Here is a 27,523-nt window from a genome sequence, read left to right as displayed (position 1 = left end):
GTCAAGGCGCAGCAGGTGCCATTAGGCTGGATGATAATAACAGGGCTTCCTCTTGCTTCCCACTGCAATTTAGTCATATAGATAATAGGCTATGGGGAAGATGGTGTGTTCTTTGTGTGCGTGTGTGTTCCTCAGAGGAGGCTTGGTGCATAATACATTTTTCCTTAATAATGGCTTGAGGAAAACAGCTAGCTGTGATGAAACACAATCATTTGCGATGCAGATTAGAAGAAAACAGCGCTACTTGGTGCTTTTTTACACATTTTTTTTTATTGAAAGCTTCATCAGAGAGAAAAAAAACAACTCATAAAACCCAAGTCAAATCCTAACATCCACAGATGTACAGATAGTTTCTCAAAGATCACACACACTGAGCAGCGTGTGCGAGGCGTGACCATGTCCTCCTCGGCGCTGAAACAAAGAAAAGTGAAAAACAAACCAAAACAAACAAAAAGAGAAAACTAACAAAAAACAAATTAAAAACCGCTCTGCTGTCCTAATAAATAGTTCCTCTTTATATCTGGTAAATGAATCCCATGCCTAACGCACCTTCTGTGCTTGCTATCTCTAAACAATTTGGTCGGCCATTTCCTCGTGATTGTTGGATTTTGTATATCTCAGGGAGCTGTTTGAACTCCGCGAGGAAGGGGGGGTGCTGGCTGGCTGCGCTCCTGGGGTTGTGTGGCCAATCGATAGCTCTCATCAAAGGTGGACCGAAGCATCAATTAAAAAGCACAGGGCCCCTGCTCTCTCGGGGGGTAGTTTGAGCAATTTTCCCACTGCATTATGTGTGTGGAGAGTGTGTGTGAGTGTGTATGTGCTAGTCTGTGATGAGTTATTGAGCCACGGTTCTACTTTACACTCTGTGGGGGACGGGCTGTGAGAGTAACTCCAAACTGAGTAACTGTTTTCCTAACACACGAGAATCAATGTGGAATGGCTACAACTCCCTTCACGAGAATGAATCCGCAAGAGCCTCACGACAAGTGAGTATGACATGTAATACATCTAATGAGTTTACTCCTGCGACAGCGGGGGAAGCCATATTGCATGAATGACTTTCTGGAACATGTCAGATTTAGGGATGGCGGCAGTGATTGTGAGAAACAGTGAGTTAGGGACGGATTGAGAATTCTTTCTAAAAGAAGGCAGTTAAGTAAGCACCTCGCCTTGAAATACTGAGACAGGAGAAATCCAGGATGTAGATAAAGTCTCAAGATCTGTGTTTATCAGAGAAAGTAAGCTCACAGAAGATCAGATTTACCTTGTAGAGAGTGTGTGTTATCCAAAGAGAACTGATGGGGAATTACATTTTTTATTTCCCCTCATTTGCTCCAAATGTATAGTATAAGTCCGACTGCCTGTGTCAAACAGTAGTTGGAAAACAATTCTGTGCCTCTGATTAGATTACCTTGGGGCACCAGATGAGTAAGATTTACTGCATTGTGGTAATTTATATATTACTTCAGATATCAGATCTCACAAAAAAAACCTTAAGTCTTTAATATATGATTGCATAAGCTTTTGGCACTATAGCAGCAAACAATATCATCCTGACCTTTATTCAGCAATATGAATGACATGCCAATGAGTTACACCTCCAACTTCCTTGGTGGCAACTTAGCCTATAATCCTTGAACCCGTTTCACAAAAGGTATTGCGAGCAGTGCTTGGACAAGTTTCATACTTATTATGCATGGGTCACAAGTACGGCTGTTTGTTTTGATGAGTGAAATGTGTCAAGATTTACACAAGAGGACATGATGTCATGTTGCAAATTGCGGCTTGCACATTGCAAATTCAGTGAAAGAAGCCTCTGGATCTCTGGCCAATCCTCTCTAAGAATAGGAGAGATCCCAAGATGTTGACAAAGCAGCAGAATGTGAGTCTTTGACTTCTGACGTTTTCCAAAAGCTGAGAAAGATGCTGATGTTGACTTGAACGGGGGAGGAAGGCAGAGCGACTGCTGCAAACAAATGGAAGGCTAGTGTATGGTAAATGTCAAATACAAAACTGAAGAATGGAAGAGATCGAAAATGATGAGCGGGTATATTGAGTGTATAAAGGAGAGTGTGATCTTAGTGTGATGGTGAAGGAAAGGAAGAGTGTGTGTGGCTAATTAGTGATGGGTCAAGCTGATTCACCTCCTGGAGTTCAGTGCAGGGGACATACTGCAGCATGAAGATGAAGAAACTCCAGGCTATGACCACTTCTGCCCGGCAACAGGAGCTAATGATCCCCCTCTTTTACTTTCCTACACACATACACTTTCTCTCTTGGTATAGCTGGCTCCTGGTTTGTGCTGACACATGGGCTGACTGGGAGCAGAGCGTTTCTGCTACAGCCTCCTTAAAATTGCAAGCATGCCTTCTGTACACTTCCACAAAGGTATTGGTATTGTGAAAAGGTACATTATACCATTGTGCTATTAAGAAAAAGCCATTTCTGTTTGTTCAGTCGGGTAATCTTTTAGATCTGTGAAATATTGGTACTGTACGCCAAAAGCAAACACCTGCCTTAATATGTTTCTTTCTTGAATCTTCATTAGCAAAATAGATCTGATATTCTTTGTTGTGCAGTTTTTCCATAATCTCTTGGCTATTTGTAATCCTATTTCCCATAATGCCATTACTATTGAATCTCAGGCCATTTGTAGGACGCTCTGCTCTCCGATGTGCAACTCCTGCATTATGAGTCCTATTACGTTTAAAAAATGTCTTCTATACTCTTTAAAACAGCAGCTCTAAAAGTCGAGAGAACTTGGTTATAGCTATGCTGTATTCATAACCTTGCTAAAAGCTGTACTGTTGAGCAGAACAACTCTTCAAACAAGCACACAGGCACACACATACTAGCTTAAAACTGGTAAAGTTATAGTTTAGCAGCTCCGTTGTTTAATTAGGACACTTAAAATGACTCAGAAATGTAACAGAAAGAGTTAATGATGAACAGATGAGCAATGTGGGCGAGTCCAGGCAGCTCTAAAACCCAACATTTGTCAGTTGTTTGCTATTAAAGATGGTTATATGGCAGGGACTTCTTCACTGGGAGATAAGAGCAAATTGTTGCCTCGAGACAAGTAAAGGCAGATGTTGAGTGTCAGATCAGATGAAAAGAAAAGGGCAGGTGTTGATTTGATTGGACAATAAACAGCTCAACGGTCATTGAGAGACAGTTTGAATAACCTCCATTGGTGGATGGAAGAAAATAATCAACATTGTGACTGAGGAAAATATAATGTACATATGGCTTTGACACTGTAGTTCACTTCAGAAACCTGTGTGGACAGGTGGCTTGTTAAGAGTGAGTTTATGGCCAAATGATCAACAGTGGCCAGGTCGTCACAGAGATAAGTGAACACAATGAAGGCACGAGCCCGAGACCGCTTCCTCCTTAGCACCATAGAGTGGCTTCGATATTGTGTAGCATTTCTTTAGCAACAACTGAATCAAACAAGCTCTTCCATGTGCTTTGCTTTTTTAAACTATCACACAGATAATTTGGAATCATTTGGAAGCTTCGTTTAAAGGCACTCGATGTACAATTTGATTGTTAGTTACAAACATTGCCAGGCACGATGACATAGCTTGCCTGTAATGTGCACAACATGCCATCATGTCCCAAAATGCAGCGTTGGACTTCAATTTGAATGAGTCACATGAACTGCAAGAGCTCAATTGCAATTGTCACCAAAAAAAAAAGCTCCCTCTCTGTCTGGAAGAAAAGGGTCTTTTGAGGGACACTGGAGTGGATCCTATTGCCCCGGAGGGAGACAAATTGGGCCCGTCAAGCCTCATTGCGAGAGTGACTGAAATTGGTTTGTGGTTCTGCTTCTGCACCATCCAATAAAGAGAAGAAGCCTCAGAGAGAGCGCGAGAGAGGAGGAAGAATGAAGGAAAATGAGAGCAAAAGGAGCCTGGCTTGGCCATGGCACATTAATGGTGCCAGTGATGCAGGGAAAAAATGGGGTCTTTTTAGCGTGGTAGCACCACAGTGGGGCAGTACCGGCGGACATGGACGAACAGAACAGACCCACATAGCGCTCTCGACACACACAGGCTGCTGTAATGGGGGCAGAAATGGCCGCCGTCCCACAGGCAATTTCTTCAGGGGACAATCCTCAGAGATGAAGTCATTGAAAACCTCACACAGCTTTGGGATGGAAAGACAGGATAAGATGAGACGGGGTTGTTTGTGCAACAAATTGAGACAACCAGGGGTGTAACTGACACTCAGAGGAAGGGTCGAGGAAGGAGATGCCATCAACATCTTGTTACGGCTGGTGAGGAGCCTAGTTAGTTCCCACAGGTGTGCTGACCTCCCCTGCTTGTGGCAAATGATCAGGGGGATGTTCAAGACAGACAGTCCTCTTCTAGCTTTTAAACACACGTCGTCCATGCCTTGTTAGTGTCACAAAATGATGGTAGTCTTACAATGCAAACAGGTCTTACAAAGCAAGTGTTCCCTGGGTTACAGATATCCTCTCAGTGAGTAAAAGAGTCAATTTAGCTTCCCTTCGGATGTGTTTTAAAGGAATTGTGTGACATTTCTTCACAGTGATTTCTTTCATTTTCTGCTGGTTTCCTGTCAACCTCACAGTGATGACAAGACTGCAGTACATTACTAAGTCTGTCCAAGAAATGGTCTGGCACATAACCCCCTGTGACACCACCAAGTGTCATTTTGACCCTTACATGTTTTTTGTACATATTAACTAAATGAGACATAACTTTAATTTGTTAATTAGTCAGCTTTAGAGGTGCTGGTAGACGGATTTTGTTACCTTCGGACAGAGCCGGGCTAGCTGTTTCCCTCTGTTTCCAGCCTTTGTGCTAAGCTAAGCTAACCAGCTGCTGGCAGTAGCTTTATATGTATCCCTAAAGACAAGAGAGTGAAATCGATCTTCTCATCTCAGGAAGAAAGCAAATAAGCTTATCTCTGAAAAATGTTGAACTATTCTTTTAAGCATGTCATTACTAGTTGTTTTAAAATGCATTGGATGCAAAATAGGTTAAGTCAGTACCTTGAAGTGCCATAAAGTTCATGCAATCACTGCTTTAAAGTCCGATTTGTAATTCTGTTTTATGCAGCAACCGCCACTCATCAGGCAGGTAAATACTCAAAAAAAGTGCCCTAGGTTTAGCGATATCTTCACTACAGAGAGTAACATGAGGTCAAACAGCAGCAGGGAGATTCCCAGTTCAACACTGACGCTCAGTATGCTGAGAAATGATTGAGTTAGTTATGGCTGAATTAAAGAGATAAAGAGATTGAGGACAGACATTACTAAGAGGACGAAGCTTGAAGCAATGTGTCGGAGTGTAGCAAGCAACATTCCACAATCTGTTTCCTAAAGTTTTCCCTGCAGGATCTGAGAGAGAGAGAGTGAGAGAGGTGGAATGCACCCAGGGTGTGTGAAAGCGTCGTGAAAGTGATGAGACATATAAAGAAATGAAAAGACAAGAAGAGAAGAAGAGAAAGGACTTTTGGTAGGACTGCCACTGGTTGCATCACACTTTAAATACTGTCTGATGTATATGTCTGAGTTTGTACAGTAAGTGTGTGCATGTTTGGATATGTGTACATAAGTGTGTATGTGTGTGTGTGTGTGTGTGTGTGTGTGTAACAGCTTGGACAACCGTGGAAAACTAGCTTAAACTCAGTGAAAAGAAGATGTCGAGAAGGATAGTAAGGACTGGTCCGGCCATCAAGGTCAAATAAAAAACACCGACAACAGCAACAACAACAACAACAATATCAACATTAACATCATCAACAACAACAACATCAACAACAACAAAATCAAACTGAAAAATGAAAAGGAAAACAAAACAAAACAAAACAAAAAAACTCTGGTTCAGAGTGTCTCTTCATCTTTGGTATAAAAATGGCCATCCATGGGCTGCATTTGATCCACAACTAGGAAAGACTACAGAAATTGTCAACAATTTCTTCTATTGCTTTTGCACTGATTGGTTTAAACCGTAAGCTCCTACTGAATCTACTGAATTTTTATTTCACTGCCAGAATTCTTTCTGTAGTTTTTTTTTTGTTCATTTTATAATTTTTTTTTTCTTGTTCTTTTTTCTTTTTTTTCGTTTTTGCAGTGTGACAAGCAAAGCGGGCTAAAAACATCTTAAAGCTCATAAAAAAGGTAAAATGTGGCAGATAAAAAGCACTAATGTCATTGACAGCAACTTTGCCATGTAAAATAATAATTATGATAATAAAAAACAAGTTCAGCATTTGCAACAGACTGCATCCACAATGCAGCATGTTTTCTTATGTTTTCATTTTTTCCTCATTGTGAAAAATCTCTTTAAAGCTCCCCCCCACACACTACCCTCCCCCAAGTCTTTTTCCCCAACAGACATTTTGTTTTCTTCTGACACTTAGTTACCTCTGACATAATAATTATCAAAGTTTTCTTCTAATGAAGAAACGAAAAAAAGCTCTTCTCTATTAAATCTGTACAGCTTATGTGATAGATTCTTTTTTCCTCTTTAGAACAACTCATCCAGTATCTTGTACCCTCCAAGTGGTCCAAGAGACTGATTTTGTTTGCTTTTTTTTTTTTTTCCTAACCAGACGTCAGACTTTAACTCTGTAAAAAGTTTCTGGCGCCCTTCAAATTAAGGCCATGAAGATTCAAGAAAGAAAAAACACTTTGTTTTCGAATATATCTAGAAAACTAAAATTTAACACTAGAACATAAAAAAGAGTGAAAAGAAATTGTAGCTTAATATCTGAGGAAGACAATCTCTGTGTGTATCTCAAACTTGACTCCCATTTTCTAATTACAAAATAAACTTCATCACCTACCTGCGCATTCAACCTTTTTTTTGTCATTTTTTTTATTTTGTTTTTTCTTCTTTTTTTTAAATTGGTTGAGACTTTTCTTTTAGAAACTTTTCAAGCTTCAGCCCAGCCCTTCAGGCAGGTTCCCAGACTAAACAATTTCACTTCTTTGCACTGTGCCCAGCAATTTCCCCATCCCCTTCCTCAGCACTCTTTACCTCCTTCTTGCATTTTTTTTTCTCGTAGGCCAGGTAGGAAATGAAAAAAGTGTCTCTTTTTTGGTGCCTGGGCAATCGGGAAGCAATCTCTTTCTTTTCTCTTTTCCTCACATTCACAGTGCAGCCACCTTCTGTCTCAAGGCAACGCTGTCACGGGAACATTCGCTCAGGCCGTTGCTATCTGATGAAAGAGGAAAAAACAGAGAGAGAGAGGGGGTGTTTGCAGTTGTAATCAAAGCACAATATTACAAACACAAAAGAAATAGAGCTGACAGCTGACAGCCCAGTCAAAAGACTGGAGCAAAATGAAGCATGTTAAACAGTTCTGATCAGGTCAGAAAAGCGAAAAGTGCTGCCAAAATGACAAGCAAATGACAGCAGCAGCCAAGAACAATTTGACTCATTTTATAGTGGCACTACTACATCTCTTAGTACTCTCATTTTATTTAATTTCCAGATAAGTATTTAGTACTGTGCTGCTTAAACCTACTACAAGTTTTTTTAACTGGTCATTAAACAGTTTAACTACTGTTGCCTCAATATGACAAACATAAGCAAACAAGGCTGCTAGCGAGAAAATTGGATATTTTTATATATTTTTTCCTAATGTCTGCCACTGGGTCGGATATGGTCAGATTCCCCTTGAAATCAATAAAACGAGGTAGAGGAAACACCACCGCTCTTGTCCACAGGGGCTGCAAGAAGTTTCTTCTTTCCTTTAACTAAAATGATTCATAATGTAGTGACTGCTTTGTACAAAAGTACAAAACATCTAAAAAATATATTTTAGTTCACCAAATAATTTAGCTTGTCTTATCTTAATATAATAATTTGGTTGACAGCAACAGTCCTGCTTCACTGTTTGACTTACTTGGACTGGTATGAGTAAGCAGAAACATGGTCACCAGCACTGTCCACCTGGATCTGTTGCTGCTGGCCAGCCACCTCCTGTGACGAGGGAGCCACTGTCTGGGGGGAGGCGTCCGTCACCACTCCCTGAGGACACGCATGGGAGGAAATGTGTCAGCTCCGAACTTTAACAACAACTTTAGCGCTTCCTGCTGAAATGTATATGACCAAACCGAGTAAAATTAAACTTCTACAACTTCTGTCGTTGTGATTATTAACTTCTCAGACTGACAGGTCCATCACTCTGCCAATATGCTGTGTGTCAGAAATGCATATAAAACCATGGTGAAGAATGAAAGGTGCAGCTGTACAAAAATTGCTGTTTTGAATTTCACTCAAGTTACAGTTACAGTTCAAGATACAGCTTCAGTAAAGAAGAAAAATATCCAGAATGTGTCTTTTATATAACAATTAAGCTATTAAAGTGGAAAACTCATGTTGGTGGTAAGTAATAAGTGGTTAAATAAACTATTACTAAGAAGTAACATCACCGTACTGAGATTTGACTTTGCATAGGGATTAGTGTATACTGTAGGAGTCAAAGGGGTATGAATAATAAAAATAATCTTTGGTACAAAATGTGCTAAATTGCTTGCAGATTTTTCAATCTATGTTTAAAGATAGCCACGAGCACTGAATTCATCACAACAAACTCTTAGCCTTTTTATGTGTCAAGCATTACCGATAGCCCCCATCAGTGAGTCATCTCAATCACCTTTAACAAGCTCTCAAGGATACTGCGTCCTGTCCATACATCAGCCCTCCAGACACTGGCTGATACAGTGATATACACCCCGCCACTGACGCTGGCATTGAGAGGACGACGGTCAGGATGAAATAGGTAAGAGGCGCCAGGGGCTACACTACAACTACATCTCTCTCCTCTGTCTCACTCCTTCATAAGGAACTTTCTGTGGAGGGGGAGCTTGGAAGAGGGAATGTAAGAGCGGGGGAGGAGCGACTAATGGGTCTGTCAGGGGAAACTGTCATTGTCCGTGGCTGGTGGGCTAACCAGACCTCCGTGGCTGACGGATGTGTGTGTTCCAGCTACCTACCAGCCCGGACCGGCTGTGGAGGGAGAGAGAGAGACAGCACCACCGGCACTGTGTCTCACTTCAGCTCCTGTCATCTGATACACGACTGATAGTCCATCTGAATACGACTGCACTGTCAGCCGCCAGACAGCCGGCCCGCTCTCCTCGCTGGCCCACCCGCCTGCCTTCCGCGTTCATCATTTCTCAGGCTGGACTGCCCGAACCTGCCAGGAGCTCAGACAGCCGCCGAAGAAGTGACAAAGCCTGTGCTGCACTTCAAATGTCTTTCCCAAATATTCTAAAACTTCTGACTCATCCTGCTTCGCTTGCAGTTTTCATCCTCGTTATTTGCTGGTGGTGTGAGGCCATTCGGTTAGAGAGAATAAGAGCAATTTACAGTGTGTTTCAAATGTAATCTGTCTATTTAATGACTGTTTTGATCTGTAGATCTGATGAGCAGGTCTAGAAATGGCAAAGTGAGCGGTTGTGGGTGTAAGTGAGTGGGCTGTCAGGAGTAATGATGTCCTTCTTTGGGTAAACACCAATTAGTTTTATTGGTAAGTAACGTGTGCTTGTTTGTGGGTCTTACTTCGACAGGGACGGCTGTTGGAGGCACAGGAGTGTACTGGGGAATGTAGGTCCCTTGCATAGGCGCCGCGGCAGCTGCAGCAGTCATGTACTGAAACACAAGATACATAGACGCATATCAAAATCCATGCATGCAAAAATTACTCACAATACACAGATATTGTGACATAATATACCAAACCCAGTCCAAAATAGAACAAGAAAGACTACACTGATATCACAATTATTATTCACTGCAATTATCCCCAAAAATCATTGGGAGCTTGCTGTGCCCTCAGCATCCTTTGGAGGGCGCTAAAAGAATATGTGTGCACAGAGCGGGGCAGGAGAGATGTCTGCGAAGTAGACAGCGGAGTAGGAGGAGGAAGAGATGTCCTGCTGTTCCACCAAAACTTCACAGGCAGGCAAATGCATCGGGTCACAGCTGAGGAGAAGATAAAGAATAAAAAAAGAAAGCAGCAAGGAATGAAGGGAGAGAGAGAGAGAGAGGAAGAGGAAGCAGGAGGTCTGTTGCCTGTGGCCTATATTCCTTTAGTCACGCCTGCTCTGGCTTTTAACTGGGTGCTAGCTCACTCCATGATGGCCGTTTTACAGACGTGACACAAGTTCGGTTACATGACAGCCATGGGGCTTTCACATGCAATATGAATGAGGACAGGGCACTTTGTGTGAGGCTTTCCTTGGGACATGCTGTGAATGCATGTTGTGAGTGTGTGTGCGTGTGTGTGTGTGTGTGTGTGTGTGTGGTGAACGCATGTGCCAGTGTGAGCCTGATTTACCAGTATGTGTGTGTGCTTCTTTGTAATAAGTGCATGCCTTTGCATAAAATGATGACTTATTACTATTTGTCTGTCCAACTGTGCATGTGGATGTATTGTATGTGTTCTCCTGTGTGCAGCTGTGAGTTGGGAACATACATGCATATCTATGTGTGTGCGCGTCTCTGTGTGTGCCTGTGAGAGACAGACAAAGACAAAGAGGCTTGGAACGATAATGCTGCAGTACAGCGCCAACGGATGTGATCCCAGATAAAAGCCACCAGGCTGCCTCTCCGCCTCTCCTCGTCTTCCTGCTGCTTTTCCGGACCAAGGAAAAAAGGGAAGTACAATCCCTTTCTTTCTGTCTTATTTTTTCATTCGCTTCTCAGTCCCCCTGCCAGTGCTAAAAAGCGTGGCGGCAGCATGCAGTAGGAGGCAGTAATGGAGGGGCTGTGCCGGGCTGCGGAGCCTTTCTTGGCCATGGGCCCGGCGGTGCTGGTGAAGTGTCATTACCGGCAGCGTTGCTAATGGATCGGGTACGGCTCCACCGCTCACCGCTAATGAGAGCAGCTAAAGGCCATGGACATGGGTGATTAACTCCCCCACCGTCGCTACACATGGCCAGGAGGATGCCCTGGGATGGATGTTAGTGTGCGTTCGTATGACTGTGTGGGTCTGTGCGTGTGAATTTAAGGTTATCACACCTCCAGTGCTGTCACACTCAGGACGGGGTAAGGTGGCACATCCAGACTTCCTGACACATTACCACATTACCTCCCTGTGTCATCCCTTCTTCCCTCTCACCTTCCTGTCACTCGCTCTCTCTCTCTCTCTCCCCCTCTCTCTCAACCTGCTATCGTCTAAAAGGGCCTATCAGATTGTTGAAGTGACCTTCTCCCTGGTGAATCGAAACCATGCATACCAATTTTCCTCAGGACTTTTTGTCTTCGCCTCTCCTTCCCATTAACTTATTCAGCCAACTCACCTGTGAGGGCTGCATGAAAGCAAATGAAGGGAAGCAGGAGATAATTAGCAATATCAAAATCTCCCTGTCAAAGGGAGACTGTCCATTTGAAATGTTATATTTCTCTGCAGGACTGCAAAAGGAATTTAAATTAGATTTAACAAGAAAATTTAATAAGATAAGATTTTTTCCTCAACCATAACCATTAGTTAACCTATTTAATGTGGCAGGTTGAGGTTGCTGCTGTGGCAAGCCAGACGAATGTCAAGCCTGCCTACAGTGAATTGGGTTGCTATGGCGATAAAGATGATTTTTGTCCAATTTCAACTCTTTTAATACTTTCCTGTCCATAGTCAGGGGACAGGTTTGGGCAATATAAAGCATCCCTAATTGGCAATAAATGGTGTTTCACTCTCACAGTCACACATATCTATGCACATATACACACACACACACACACACACACACACACACACACACACACACACACACACACACAATACACCTGCCTGCGTCTGGAACAGATGGCGTGTGCGTATGTTTGATGAACGGGAGGCCTGAATAGTTCCTTAACGAGGCTGGTGTGAGTAGACTCCTTAAGTCTCTTCTCTACCATCACTCTCCATGACATACCACTAGAACTACAGTATAAAGTCAGACCGCAATGCAGCAATATAAGCTCGAAAATCTATACAATGGACAGAACCAGTCTGGTACCACAGTGGTTGGGCCCTCTGGACCATGTAAGACAATTTATGTTTGGTGGGTACAAGGATGATAGGGCCGTTTACTTTCTGCTTTCAGTTTTTCACATCAACAAGAATTTCTCCAGAAACTGTTTTTCTGGCACCAGCGGAATGTAGCACAGCATGTTAGCATGTTTAAATGTTCAAATAAATCATCCACCTCTCTGTCTGTCACTCAGCCTCCACATCTATCTGTCCAGCCGGTGTTGACCTGCTGTTCTGTCACATCGTCTGCAAGGTGGAGGATAACAGTTGGTCAAGGCAAGAGCATCCAGCTACTCAGTGTAGGTTATTAATGGCAGAGCAGTGTGGGGATGGGCTCTGATGACTATTGATCTTAGCTGTGGGGCTCCAATACGATGGGAACTATTGGAGCTGCACACCAGGGGCTGTGAATCACAGTGCTGTACCACTTCACCATAAAAAGGCCTCCATATCTTGGCCCCAAGGCTTTGTTAGCACCTCAACTGGCCAAATCAGTGTCAACTTTTTAATCACTTCTTTAAACACATTCTTATCAGGAACGTTTTTAAAGTATATAATTATACTATTTTACTATTTACTATAGTATTAAGGGTACCCTGTGGAGTACTAGTAGTCGTGACCAGTTTTTTAAGGATCCCTGTGTTTGTGTCATGAATGTACAGAAAGACACATGCATACGTGACTGACACGATACACAGTCCAGCCTATGGTTTTACATTATTTCACTGATCTACAAGTGGCAATAATGCACCAAAAAATAAATGCAGCACGGTGCTAAAAAAAGGCCTGAAAGAAGTGGACTATCTGCAAGTAAACATGGATATAACCAGCATGTTTAAATTGTCCAAAATTTTGGTTTACAAATGCCCTATGAAGAAGGAAATGCATTCAACACATTTGTTAGACCTCAAGGATATAGACAGAAATTTTACATTTGAAAAGAGCTCGGCAAAAAAACCTTATCTCTGCCATTTGGTGCTGGCAAGGTAGCATACATTTATTTATTGCAGAAACTGCTGACTGCTGAAAATAGAAACGAAGCTGATCAGAGTGTTGAGACTGAACCAAACTGTACAGTTGTGAGATGTAACACCAGTGAGCAAAGATGCTAAAATGCTCTGTAGAGATGAGGGAGAACTGCATAATTCTTTGTGTGATTGTGATTTGATGCAGCTTTAAGTAACGTTGATGTTCTAGAAAGCCTGCCTTAAAAGACTCAAACTATGCAGTAAACGGTAAACTCTCTACCATGGAATTACTAACATACTTTATAATCACGATCCAGAGTTTCGGGCAAAGATTTGACTGCACTGAAGACTCTGGTGCTTACTATAAGCTGATGCATTTCATATGCATACAAATTGAGAATATATAATTCAAACTGAGAATTAAGGTCATATTTAAGGCACAATTTTGATTAAAAACACATAAAAAAACCCTTTAATTTAGAGCACAAACTTCAAATTCAGAACATTAAAACTGGCACTACTTCTTGGCTACGAGCCCTTAAACACATTCAAAATGCATTGTAAAATTGAAAAATCCCATTAAAGATTGTTCCTCCCTTAACAATTACTGTCAAGGTCCTGCAAGGTCCTAGCTGCTCAGTGGTACTGGGAATCACTCAGGTGTCAACATCTTTCTGTTACTGTCTGAATGAGAAGCTAAAAGAGAAGCGAGTGCATGCTCAGTGAACTTTCCCCGGGTGAGTAAAGGTTAAATATAGCCATGCACAGTTATGGAAATGTAGAATAACATACTGTACTTAGACTTCCCCTCAGAAAACCAAGGGAAACAGCCCAGATAATAGAGGGAAATGCTTCACACAAATCTGTCTTCCGGGGACAGAGAAGCTGTCAATCACCACTGTCACCATGACAACGGAGACCTGGGTTCTACATGCCATGACAGGAATAGGATGGAGAACACAGAGGGAAGGTCACCTCTTGTCATGTCAAACACTATGTCGCTCACACACAAACGCAGTGTGGAAATGCACACAAATACTAAAATGACAGAGCATGTACACATCCACACATGCACTGCGACTAACAGGCAAACACAAGGCATGACAGATAGAGTACTGTTAAGTGGTAAGAGCTCGAAGACAGTAAATAAATCAGTAACAGGGGAATATGCACCAAACATGGTAAATTAAATCAGTGAGGAGAATGGATGGCATGTTTATGTGCGCCATCCATAAACAGTACGCCTGAGGTTCTTTAGCATTCTGTAATCAAGTTGTTCAAGATAGACAGTCACCAAAACTGAGCTCGGTGACTACAGAAGTTGTTGAAAACAGAACATTTTCTGGTGAAGCAGCTAAATTCCAAAGCAGTGACCATCAGACGGCACCGATCCATGCTTCCTCATTACGAGCCGAGGTTTTCCTTTGCAACTCCTTTTTAACAGGCTTAACCCTCCATGCTGATCCTCGCTGCAAAATAACACGACGTTCTCGGAAAGCTAGGGTCACCACACCAGTGTCACAGCTTGGGCGGACCGGGAACATTTGGTTCTTTTCTTGGAGAGAAGAAGAAAGCCACAGCCATACACAAACAGCCGCAGAGAGTCCTAGAACAGCCAAGAGTATTCTGAGGTGTGGCTTCTCCTTCGGCGGCCCAGAGGCAGTCGTGATAAGTTGTTGACTTTGGAGATGTTACTCATAGCAGGTGCTCTTCTGTGGCGAAGGATAAATCACGTGACCAGTGGGGGCAATCAAAACAACCTCACCACATGCGTGTGCACTTGGGGAATGTGCTCTAAGAGTATGTGGTGTCAAGTCCAGTTTACTACACGGATAGTTACAGACCTGGGTTCCTAACCCCTCTTTTACCAGACTTTCTCAATCAGACGGTATGAAAGGCTTTTCACATCTGGCGTAGGAATAAGAGTTATAGGAAACACGTCTCAATTCCCATAGATGATCAAGTGTGGCATGCCGTGTGTGCAGCTCAGCCATAGAGGAGTTATGCTACACAGCACATTGCCTCAGGAAAGCTAAGCAGGCAGAAAGGGGAGAGGCAGAGAGAGTAAACCAGAAATGAAAAAAGGAGAGAGAGGGCCTTAACCCACTTTCTACTATAATGCAACCCATCAAACATCAGAAGCCATCATCATAGATTAGCCTGTCTCTAATCCTGGCTGTTAGCACAGCTGGGGCAGATTAGGGTGGGGGCATTCCTGACAGAGCCAACATGGCGTCACAGTCGCTGACAGCTCACCTGGAAACACATTGGTAACTGTACAATACAGCACTGTTTCAATCATACGCACACACACACAAACACACACACAGAGATCAAACGTAGTGCCGGAGCAAAGCTGCCTGCTTGCCTGCCCCCGGGGCAGCAGGGTTAGGGCAGGAAGTCAGGCTTCAGAGCTGTGTGACACCTCTAAGTCGACTTGATCTTGAAACAGGGGGGAGTTCCTGGTTCAGGGGGCGGTGATTGTGAGCGAGTGTGTGCATGGAATAAAGAAAACTGATGGAGTGATAGGCTTGATGTGTGATTTAGAGAGTGAGGGAGACAGAAAGTGTGAGAAAGAAACCAAATTTAGAGGGTGAAAGTGAGGAAGGTGGAGAATAGAGAGCTCTGTCACACTGTTAAGCTTCACAGGAAATCTGTTTAATGTGGAAGATCAGGGAGGAAATATGCTCTCTCAATATCTGGCACTGAATGCATGCAGTGTAAAACAAATGATATGGCCGCTCCATGGCAGAGCACATGTGGCGACGGCCTAAGAAGGTTTGGCTTTCTTGAAAGGAAATGTAAAATCCATCTTTTACTCAATGTGTACCTGTTTTTGTTCCCCAAAGATAAAAGGCCTCCAACTTGGTCCTTATGACCCATAACAACTGCGTAATGGACACCTTTTTCTCTCTCAATTTTCTGTCTCAACTCGTAAGAGCAGATGTAGACTTAGATGTTTGCTGGACTGGCACGATGAAAAGGAGTAACAGCAAAACAGCTAGTCACAAATACATTTAACAAGCACCATTTTATGGATTTGTAGTGGTTGAGATTTCATTGCTCCTAAAAGAATATGCCTGGTTTTAAGAAAAGGGGACACAAGAAAGTAAAAACTGAAACTGGTGTACATGATACATCCAGCATTTATATACCTTTATCAATCTAGCAAATGGGGAAGAAAGGGGATGACATGTAGCAAAGGGCCGACAGCGGGCTGGAACCAAACTTGGGCCGCAACAAAAAGATGCCAAGATTCAGACCAAAGGTATTGTAACATGAACTGGTAGAGTAACAAGATTACGTCCCCATAGGAAGTACAACACAGTAATAAATCTAGTAAACATACAAAGTAAAAGTAAAAAGAGTAACGCTAAAACAGTTAGCCCAACAGCAAATTAATGGGTACTATGAATGATCTGATAGCAACAAATCAGCCTCAGACAGCTAATGTAATGGCTACCATTGTTAGCAGTAAACTGATCACATAAAAACTACATTAACAAATCAACAATCACAAAACAGCTGCAATAAAAAGAGTGCCTACAGATAGGACAAGACATTTGAAGAGTAGATAAAAGATGCCTATAAATATTTTCTTGGTCACAGATCTGACAAACGGCGGACGTAACAATGTCAGTTAAACCGCTATTGAACTCAGTCAGTAGTGGTTGCAACTAGCAACAGCACATTGAACTGAAACCAACTGCTGATGGTAGAATAAACCTGTTTTAGGAAAATATTGTAAATGACATAAAAATATAGATTCAATTATGTGCTTCCCAGAAAACATGCATAAGAAGGCAAAGTTGTTTTTTTCAGCCCTCTGTAGTGTGTCCACCTACAGTAATAAATAGTTTATGTAACGTAAAAAAGGTTTTCTTCTGTGATTGCACAGCAATAACTCAAGACGGCCTAGATGAGCAGCATTCTTTAATCAACTTGGAGCTCTCTCATCTGGATTATGGCAACTAGACGGGCAGGTGTTTGGATGTCCAGGGAGTACTCACACTTCCTGTAGTGCCCAGGGACAGATGGTTCATCTGCTGGGTGATAGGGCCCATCATGCTGGCAGGCTGCATGGACATAGTGTGGTCCATGGCTGGCGTGATCACTGCACCCTGGTGGAACGAGAGAAAAGACAAGGAGAAGGTGAGATGAAAGGAGGAACAGAAGAAATGAGGACGATTGTGCGTATTTTGTTTTTATTCTTTATTCATATTGGCGCTTCACTCATTAGAAAATGAGTGAAGTGACTTTGTAAAGGAAAGGAGGTCTGTATAAAGGTGTTTCAAGAAGAGGACAGGGTGTGAGGACAGTAAGTGAAGGTTAAAGGTAGGAAGTTGAGAAGTTGAGAAGTTGAGAGAGAAGGAGGACAGGAAGGAAAGAGATCGCCAACAACCTAAAAGCATTAAAAAGAGAGGAAGAGAGAAGGGTGGGGCCTAGGCAGGGGTGACACAAGGACAACACAGCTAGAGAAGAAGAAGGGAAGAGGGACATTGTCAATAAACAGAACAAAACCAAACACAGGGACATTTTCAAGATCAATACACACTATTGTCTTTGGTCCATCAAAATCATCAATATCCGCTGCTGATGTATCAACAATATGGGTTTGTGTGGTTCATTGATTGCTTAGAGAGGATTCTTTCCCTATCCTTCCCTCCCTCCCTGTCTCTCACTCACTCACTCCCCTCTTGGTATAATGCGCGGCATGTTTTTCCTAACGGGCGGATGAGAACGCTAGAAGCTTCTTTTTCACGGTGCAGTGGAACATGAGGGAAAGTGATGAAACCATTGTTGCTCTTTCATCCCTTGTCATGATAGCTCCATTTCCCCAGCACTGAAGCCTCGGGAGGAACGCGTTCAAAACCAAACCCCCTTTCCTCTGCTCGCCTCTCTTCTCACTTTGTGCGTGCATGTCTGTATTGTAAGTGTGTCTATGTGTGTTGGTAGGTAAGCTTACAACACTATGAGTGTAACAGCGTTCGTGCACGAGTGTGAAAGAGACTGACAGTGTCTACGTGTGTACATGAGTGGCAATACAGTATGTTTGCGAGTGTACGCTTGCATGTGCGCACCCCACTGGTGACTCTGTGTGGGCCTATTGGAGAACAAACTGTGCAGACACAGGCTGTCAGAATCGCTCTGCTTGTCTACTCCCTGCATTCACAACACAGTCAGCTAACTCCCTCTCTCCTCCCTCTCCCACTCGATATGCAAGCTTCATGTGATCCTTCCCGGAGTTTCACCTCAGCATAAAAAGAAAGAAACTGGGTAGGACTCTGAGATCAGTTGTGAAAGAAGTACTCCTCCAACTGCACCAGCTCTTTGTGAATTCAAACTCGTTTATAATGTAATACGTGTTTACTAAGTGGAGAATAAAACAGGATAAATTAAAACAGGTCCCAAACTCAATGGTGTCATTTCCACTGGGGACAGGGGGAATATGTCCCCGTTTTTTGCCCTGGGTTTCGCCTCTCATGCTGTATAAAATTGTCCTATCTTACTGGTGTATGTCGGGGTATATGAAACCCTCAATGGAATATCTGCAGACCGAAAGGGCACTGACTTTTTTCAAAGTTTTTAAAATTTACACTCCAGATGTAAATGTTAGCTAGGTAAACAAACAAACAGACAAAACTTCCATTAGCTTGCTAATATAAGAGGTAATATGAAATATCTGACCTGACACTTAAATAATGATGTTAATTCCAAAATGTTATGCTATTAATGAAAAAAGAAATGGTTACGGTAGCACAATCAAATTTCGCTCTCACTCTATTTTTTGTAACAGTTTTGAATCTTTTTTTAAAACAATTTCACAGTTTGTGATACACTGACTATCTGTTTGCATAGTTAATGTTGGTTGCTTTTGATTGGACAGTACTACAGATGTTTACTACTAACTGATTTACTCATCACTAAAGTGTTTACTACTGTAACTGAGACATTTCTAAAGTTTTAAAGGTGCAGCCTTCGTAAATCACTAGTTTGAAACTAGCTAGGAAGGACTTTACCCCAATGTTAAACTGTGACTGTGATAAACTGATATAATCCATTTTGTGTGGAAAACGCAAAGGAGCCAGTGTCTATAGCTGTCATGTAAATGTAGTGGAGTAAAAAGTCCAATATTTCTGTCTGAAAAATTTGAAGTTTAAAGTAGCAAAAAATGAGAATACCCAGTACTTAGTTCCGTTTCACCACGGGCTGTGAAGGACAAAAAAAGGAAAAGGGAAAGCGAGGAGACAGAGAGAAAGACTGCGTGAGGACAGAAGACGGATGATTAAGGAGAGAGCTGATGGAGGTCATGAGGAAGACAAGAGCGAGAAGAGACGGACGGGGAGAGGGAGGAGAGAGAATTACAGAGAAAGGCTGAGGGACACACAGGGAGAAAGCGGGAGAAGACAAAGAAGAAGAAGAAGAGAGCAGGCGACGAAGAGAGAAGGAAAGAGAAAGAGAGAAGCGAGAAGGAAGCAGCAGGAGCTGTGGGCTACCTGTTACTGATTCAGCCTCCGACAATGCCTTTATAATGGGAAAGGGAGAGCAACGGAAAGGCTTAATTCACAGACGTGTCAGGGAGAGTTAAGCCGATTTGTGATTTCGATTTTCTGTGTTTGTGAGACTGAGTGTCTGTGAGAGCGGGGGTTTTGCTGTGTGTGTGTGTGTGTGTGTGTATGTGGGTATTTGTCACGTTGTGTGTCTGTCCACGGACAGACCAGAGAGGACAGGAAATGAGAAAGAGACTGACACAAATATATGTTTTTGATTTGTCCTCTGAGAGAGAGAGAGAGAGAGAGAGAGAGAGAGAGAGAGAGAGAGAGAGCAAGATAATGGATGCTACAGACGTATCTGTTACAAATGTATGAGATGATGTTTACAGAACTCCTCAACGCATGCATATGTTTAGGTGTGTGTGTGTGTGCCTGTGAAAAACACCCATCTTGCTGAAGACGGTATTGATCCAGCTCTAGACAGGAGACAGATGATATCAGCCCCCATGGTTTTTAAATAGGCTGATATACACTCAACGACCAGAGACAATGTACAGTAAATAAGAAATCTTGTAAAAAAAACGTACAGCCAGCCGTGTTTTTTAATGACCACTCATTACGAGTAAATAGCAACACTCAGATTGATGTAGTGCTGATCGGTATCAGCTGATATTCATTACTCGGTCTTTAGTGTTGCCGATCAGAAATAACAATTGTAAAATGGGTAAGGCAAATACATAAATGTCACACAGATAGTGAGGGTTTTTACTACCTGATCCATTATGGCTAAAGGATCTCCACCACATGAAGGACTTTACATTCCTGTCCAACCTCACACAGGCAGTATGTTTCGGTTGCTGGTATCAAGCTTAAGGAAATTAGTATTTCGTTTCTGGCTGCACAGAATTCCATCCAGTTTTGTGAATGCACATATGAGATACTGCCTTTTTGCTTGCAACCATGACTATGAGATATAAAATGTCATTTTGTGTGTGTTTTCTTTTTTAAATAATCTGCTCAGTCAAGTAGGCAGTTAAGAATTTTGAAAGAAAATTTTTTTTGAGGGTGTAACAGAGTATTAGAACATGTAATGAAAGCTCTGCCTGAAGAAAAGCCAGTAATCTTCAAAATGGGCTAGAGGGGATCATTTTGGGGTGAAAAAAGAAAACCGTGGAACCTTACAAATGAGGAAAACATTATGTTTTTTACAGGATGTCTTTTGCAAAAGTTCCCTGTAAAATCCTGTAAAGATCGTGACAGTCTGATTCTGATGGCCTAAAGAAACTGATCAGAGCATCCCTACAGCTGGCCATTTTGCTCATCTCTATTGCTGCTGCAGGTTATAATATCTAACATTATTGCCTAATCTAAACTGTTGCTTCAAACTGGTGCTGATATAGCACTACCTTCAGGCGGTGACAATGCCCTCGCTCTGACTGAAAACAGCCTGAGGCCACAGAGCAGCTCACACGCCGATCCTCACCTTGTAGGCCCTGATGCCCTGCCGGCAAAAAGACATCTGCTTATTGAAACTCGCGGACTGTATTGTTCAGATATTGTACACAAAATCACTAAAAGCCTGGTAAGAAGTACGAATGGGGCATGAACACTGAAACGTTTTCAGTGAATGCTGCTTTCTTGAGAGGTGAAGTACAAAATTTGGAGAAAAAAGACCGGAGAGGCACAAGAACGTCAAACAACGACGGAGGCTGTATTACAGTCTTCCACTCAAACAAAGCATCACTTGTGTCGTCCACATGAAAGAGGACCCGTGCTTGACTCAACACATTCCTTGCTGTATTTGACAGTTGGTTTCTCCAAGTGAGGTTCTGTGGTTTGGATACTGATGCTTGTGTGTGTGTATGTTAGTGTGTTTTTGTGTTGTGTAAATGTGACACGCTCGATGTAGGATACTTGCAGAGGTGCTGCAGCTCCACGCCACAGGATTTGAGTACAGCATAGACATTTCTCCATCTCCAGTGAAACACACACACACACACACACACACACACACACACACACACACACACACACACACACACACACACACACACACACACACACACACACACACACACACACAGACTAAGCTTGTTGTCATTATTGGTCTGGAAAGCCTGGTATTACAGAACATCTGCTGATGATTGACTGGTAACTATATACAGTACAGAATGCCACGGACCCCTAATACTACAGGCTTGCCCATCTGAAGGGTATATAGTGTAGGCAATGAAACTGTATCCATAGAAATCACAAAATTACTGGTCATTAAATTTTATATTGTGTAGATGGTGTATATGCCTGTGTATTTCATATATATGTACATGTTCCTGCTTGATCTTTAAAGTGTGTGTATGTGCTCTTATTTATCTTCTGTATTTGTGCTCTATTAAGGTTTACAATAGCCACCCATAACTTTTCCTTCACCTTCCTCGACTGTGACCACAGTTTCCAGATGCCCTCAGGCACCTTTCTATTCGGGTAAGCCCAAAAAAGGGAGGCAGCATCCTGGGTCTTTCACTTTAATCCGCAGCATGAATCCCTCCTTGGGGCTAACAGACTACCAGGGCTGCCCTACTATTACCAACACAGACTGTGAAGACACAGCGTGTCATAAACTAAGCCAGGAAGGTGAACTGCTCATTTTATCCAACTGAAGCAAAAGAGGAATAGTAGTGCACACTGACGAATAGCAATGAAAGAAGCCCCTATGAGCTGACATTGATGCAGATAGCAGCTTATTGTAGCTTTTGCCATCGTGTATACATTTGAAATCTATTTTTTTTAAGGGTTTTCAAAAGCTTAATTGCAAACATGACAAGAACCTACAGGGAAAAGGGGGATCGTTACCGTGAAAATGAAGCAGCTGAGGGGCCACAACGATGTATGTTAACAGATTAACATGTGGAGCCAGATACCGATGAAGGATTTCTCACCTCTGGCAAAGATGTTTATCTACTCTGTATCTATTTGTCCTCCACAATGAAATGAAAACAAGAGGGATGATGCATTGGTCTCCTTCCACTTATTGATTAATTTGTCTGTCAATCATGTGTAATATCTCAGAGGATGCAGACTGAATTACAAAAAAATCTTTTACCATGGAAATCAGCATTTTCAAAATGACACTAGTTGGAATATGAGACTGTATGCTACAATTACAGGTCAAAATACTGTATAGGCACATTTGTTTTGTTTTGTAGATAGATTTTTGTAGATTGTTCATGGCAATGCTGTTGCTTTGTTGTGCACAAATATGTGTATATGTGTCTGTGAGTAAGGAAAAGAGACAAACTATTATTTTCATCCAATGTTTTCATCCCTATTATGACTGTTTATGTCTATAAAATGCTCATACTTATGAGTGTATAAAAAAACCAACACTTACTTGTCCTTATTGAGGGGGAAAAGATATTTAGATGAATTTGTAGTGTGTGTGTGTGTGTGTGTGTCTCTGTGCATATGTGCGTGTATGAGAGGATGAGGGTGCTAGATGAAGCATGTAACAGTATTTGTCATGTCTTCATGGGAGGTCCATTCCTCTCCACGCTCAGATCAACCATTCTCTGACTGCCTTTTGTAGACAAATGGATCATTTCACACACAAGGATCTCTCCAGAATATTAACTCTATTTACAAAAGCATTAAAACACAGTGAGCTAATAAAGCCTGTCCACCAAAGCATGTCAGCTTTAGTCTCAAAATGTATTTTTGCTACTATCGCAAAATATTTCAAGGTAATATCCAAAAGCTTATAGTGAAAATGCAGCCGCTCAATCTCTCTGCCAGTGACCCTGTGGCACTGCAACAATATCTCTCTTATATGAATGAAACTTTAACCCTGAACAGGCACTGGCACAGTAGCTGCAGTTGTGCCTTGAAAGGGCAGTAAGGAAAGAGAGGCAGGGGGGATGAAGTAAGACAAAAACAGGGAGAAATGAGAAGGAGATGTATAGAAAGAAGTAGAGAGCGAGTGAGGATGGAAGAGAGGGATGAAAAGATAGAGAGAGGAGAGCAACTCAAGGACGACTGTAGCCCTGTCTCAAATTCTGCCTCGCCAGTCAAATCCATGAGACCAACATAATGTTCCCCTTCTGAATCCGTGGAGTGTTTTTCATGTCAAGCGGGGAGATGGGTATCACACAGTGCACCGATTCACCTCCATCCGATGAGGGCAGATAGTTATGGTTCAATTCTAAGAGGCCCAGCAAGCGTCTATTCAAAGCCGAAGCCAGGGAGAACTGGCTGGGGTGCAATGGAGAGGAATTCAATAATTCACCTCCAGTATGTAAGGGCCAATGCACTCCAGCAAATACACACTTTAAACACATACAGTTCACAGTGAGGAAAAGGAGAAAAAAAGGGGATGGATAAGTCATGGGGAAAGACAGCAATGCTGCGCTTGGCTGGCACTGCAGCTACTCCGGCACTCTTTGGCAGTGTGAAGTGAATTTGAGAGTCTGTGTGTGTGATTGATGATCTGTACGTAAGTGAGATTTACCATTAAGAATGTGTTTCTGCTGCACTAAAACAATATGTGTATTTAGGCATTTGTGCATCTGTGTGTGAGCTGCATGTAAGTGTTTGTCTTTTGGGGTCTTTTCTTCCCTTCTACAAGGTCTGCTGACTTGTGTAGCACTGACCAGAGAACAGAGCACAAAAGGCAAGCAGTCATGCTGTTCTGACATCCTACGCCTAACTGCCAAACAGAGCGCGCCATTAGAAGATCTGAGACAGTATGAGAGAGAAAGGGAAGACAAGTGATAAACAGAGGTAAAAAGAAAGAACATCTGGAAGAACAAGCTGCAACCTCATTTAGCTGTCCACTTTAAAAAACACTGCCACTTTCTATCAAGTTCCACGCCGAGTGCATCTCACCCATTAATTGGAGATAAACAAATATGGAAAACTGTTCTCTCCTCTCCTCTCCTCTCCTCTCCTCTCCTCTCTCTCTCTCTCTCTCTTACTGCTAACAAAGTGCTGGCTCCTCTGCGGGATGAAGTCCAGTTTCGTATGGATGGACCTGTCAAACTTAATCTAGTCAGATAAAAACAAACACCTTTGCAGAAGCGGTACATGCTGTGATTGTCTAGCAACACGCAAACTCTCGGTCAAGTTGTTCTCAACTTCAACATAATTTAATTTACTGCCATTCAATACATAATCTATTATTTCCAACAAGTTATTGATATAATGTAACAATATTTTCTAATGGAGTTTAAGTTTACAAAGGCACCGGATGGCAGAAATAAAGAAAAACATCAACATGAGTAAACAAATCAATGTAGTAACACAGCATCAGCAGCAACTAATTAACAAGGGTTTTAACTATACATAGCTCTACCAAGGTTTTGCATCATTTTATGAACATGCTGAATTAGTGCTAGTGAGAGCTACGTACTTAACACTTTAAAGGTCAGGAAATAATTTCTTAGCGAGTTCTTTATCACAATGAAAGCTCCTGATCCAGACAATTTATCATGATATTATTTTTTATTTCATAGCAGGCATTATTAATAGATGATGACTGCTTTTTTGGCTCAAGTAGAAAGTACAGGTAACTTCAAATAAGCATAAAATGGGAGCTGTAGCTCTCACCAGTATCAAAACCAACAACAAACAGTCAAAACCAACAACAAGCAGTCAATTATCAGTTATGTATCAGGAGAGCCTTCAGACATATGGTCCAAAGTTTCCCTGTTACTGTACTACTAAATGTTTACAATACACACACATTGACCATGTCTGTTACATTCTACACAGTCTGACTGGCTAGCTGTGACCCCTTCCCCCCGTCCATGCTCAGTCGCCTCCATATTGCCTGGACACCAGGAGTGCCATTGCACAACGCTCCATTGGTTTAACATGTGACACGTGGTGGGAGCCGCCAAACTGCAGCACAATCAATTGGTTTTTAATGCTCTGACTAGGCCCCTGAGCTCTTGAAGCTAGCATGCTTGGCTAATTTGATGTGATTCACTGAGCTGGTAGCAGGCTGTGTGTGTGTAAGGGGCAGTCTGCTGTGTATGTAGCTGGTAGCGGATATGAGCGTGGGTCATAAAGGGAGACAGATTGGTAGCTATCCACTGACGATGGTGACAGCTGGGGTTAGCACCTAGCAGCCGTTTGGTGACAGAGAGCCACTGTAACACAATGGGGACGGGGCCATAGGGACAGATATGGCCACATGGTTACTGCTGGCATGACGGCATGATGAGACGTACACCACAGTAGAATGTGGCTACTGGCTAGTGGCTACTGCCAATGGCTCCATGAGGCCTCATGACATAAGGCTGGAAGATGGATGGCCGTCAGGCAACCGTATGGGCTGGTTGGGAATAACCAGTATGGACCACACATATGGCACTACATAACACATACAGTGAACACAAACATGGACCAGGCAAACATGAGCAGTTACACAAACATAGATGATGAAGCTGCGTGCTGACAGACAAACCCTAACAACACATGACTAGAGTGTCTGAGAAGATGCCAGAAGGTGAAGAAAATTGTTTGCACATGTAAAGAAACACATGCAATGATATAGTCGAGATGCACAGACACATACAGATGTGCATGTGTATGTAGAAGCACACACATAAAACACAAACAGACAGCACTGCACTGCAACAGCTACACTACAAGATATCTTATTTTTGTCATTCACTTTGTAATACTGTCTACCACCCATGACATCTTCACTCTCACAACTGGCAGACTCAGCAGCAGCAGTAAAAATAGCTAGTAGTAGTTAGCTTGTTAGTGAGCTTGCTTTAATCCTGTGTGAAACAAGTGTCACCAGGAAAGTACAGCCCTGACTGCAAAGGTAGCAAGCTACTGCAGGGAAGAGAAGGTGAGTTAAGATACTCGTAGGAAAGACAGGAGCCTGTGTGGCTGAAAGGCAAACTGAGCGGCTTGGAGGGCAGCTGCAGCTGGGTGTGGTGTGTGTGTGTGTGTGTGTGTGTGTGTGTCTCTGCCTAGCTGGTGGCCTGCTGTGACCAGATTACATGTTCACTGTCCCACAGTGGGAGTGGAAGTGAGATGGGTAGGACTGAGTGGTAAATGGCCACGGCGGGGAGCCACGCGGCTGGTTGAGCACTCCTCCAGTGAGTGAGTGCTGGACCTTCAGCTGTACAGTCCAGTGTTTCCCAATTTGTTCAGTCACAGGGACTCGCAAGCAGTTGCCTTTGTGACTCAGGCTAACAATGCTATTGACGCTTTGATGGGTTGCTTGAGGCAAACATAATTTTTCAATAAAAGTAGGAACAGAAACAGCTCATAGAAAATATTAGTTCATTTCATTTTAAAGGTGTCTATTACTATTTGCACCAAATGAAAATGTGGCTTATTGGTTAACTCTGAGAGGTTTTTCATATTATTTTAAGGATTTCAGATTAGTATTTGCTAACTGTACAGTGTGGGTATAACCAAATAACATATAAAACTGTATTACACTGCACTGCAAGATATTCCCCAACATCTTGGCTTATAAATCTTATAAGTAAGGTATTATCTATTCACCTTGCATGCATATTATTTACTTAATGGTACAGAGTCTTACAGAATAGTGAATTTTGATACTAAAACAAATTATGTGGCTGTGTGATTCATCACTTCAGCAAAAAATAACTTGCATTACCCTCAGGTTAGAAATTACTTACTGCATCAAAAAAAATACAATATTTACAATAAATGCACTTCATAGTATAGCAAACTTTTACAATGATATGCTTTACTCTAGAGTATGAAATATTCAAGTGCACTCTGTATTGGACAGCAGGGCACTGTATTGTAACAGACTTATAGTAATTGTTGTCAGTGGTACAGTCAGTGAAACTGTTTTATGATTGTAAACAATCTAACACACGTGCCTGTGACTAGTTCAGAGGTATGGAGAACAATGTACACTGAATGTGCTTCAGGGGCCACAAAAAGCCTCAAGCAAACATAAAAGCCTCTGGCAGAATGATTTAAATCCTCTAAGCAGCAAAATGAGAACACTCATGGTGCTAGGATCAATCTTAGAGCAATTTACTAAACTACTAATGCTCTTTGTTT

The 27,523-nt window shown here is 42.3% G+C and overlaps 1 protein-coding gene across 6 annotated transcripts in view; it reads right to left on the bottom strand.

Annotated features, from left to right (window-relative positions):
* Positions 1–248: 248 nt before the first annotated feature.
* Positions 249–27,523, bottom strand: part of rbms3 (RNA binding motif, single stranded interacting protein) — a 267,875-nt gene continuing 240,600 nt past the window's right edge. For 4 of the 6 annotated variants that reach the window (XM_051391604.1, XM_051391605.1, XM_051391606.1 and 1 more), the window contains 4 exons: positions 16,979–17,089; positions 9,549–9,638; positions 7,888–8,012; positions 249–7,197 (listed from right to left, as the gene is read on the bottom strand). In XM_051391604.1, coding sequence (XP_051247564.1) covers positions 7,194–7,197; positions 7,888–8,012; positions 9,549–9,638; positions 16,979–17,089 — 330 coding nt within the window. In that variant the 3' untranslated portion in view covers positions 249–7,193. Of the gene's footprint in view, positions 7,198–7,883; positions 8,013–9,548; positions 9,639–16,978; positions 17,090–27,523 lie in introns of those variants that run through there. The other 2 variants (XM_051391609.1, XM_051391607.1) reach the window with 2 other exon arrangements.

The sequence above is a fragment of the Dicentrarchus labrax genome, unplaced genomic scaffold, assembly GCF_905237075.1.
Source record: "Dicentrarchus labrax unplaced genomic scaffold, dlabrax2021, whole genome shotgun sequence".
Classification (NCBI taxonomy): Eukaryota; Metazoa; Chordata; class Actinopteri; family Moronidae; genus Dicentrarchus; species Dicentrarchus labrax.
The sequence above is the reverse complement of the archived record's forward strand: the minus strand, read 5'-3'. Positions and strand labels throughout refer to the sequence as shown.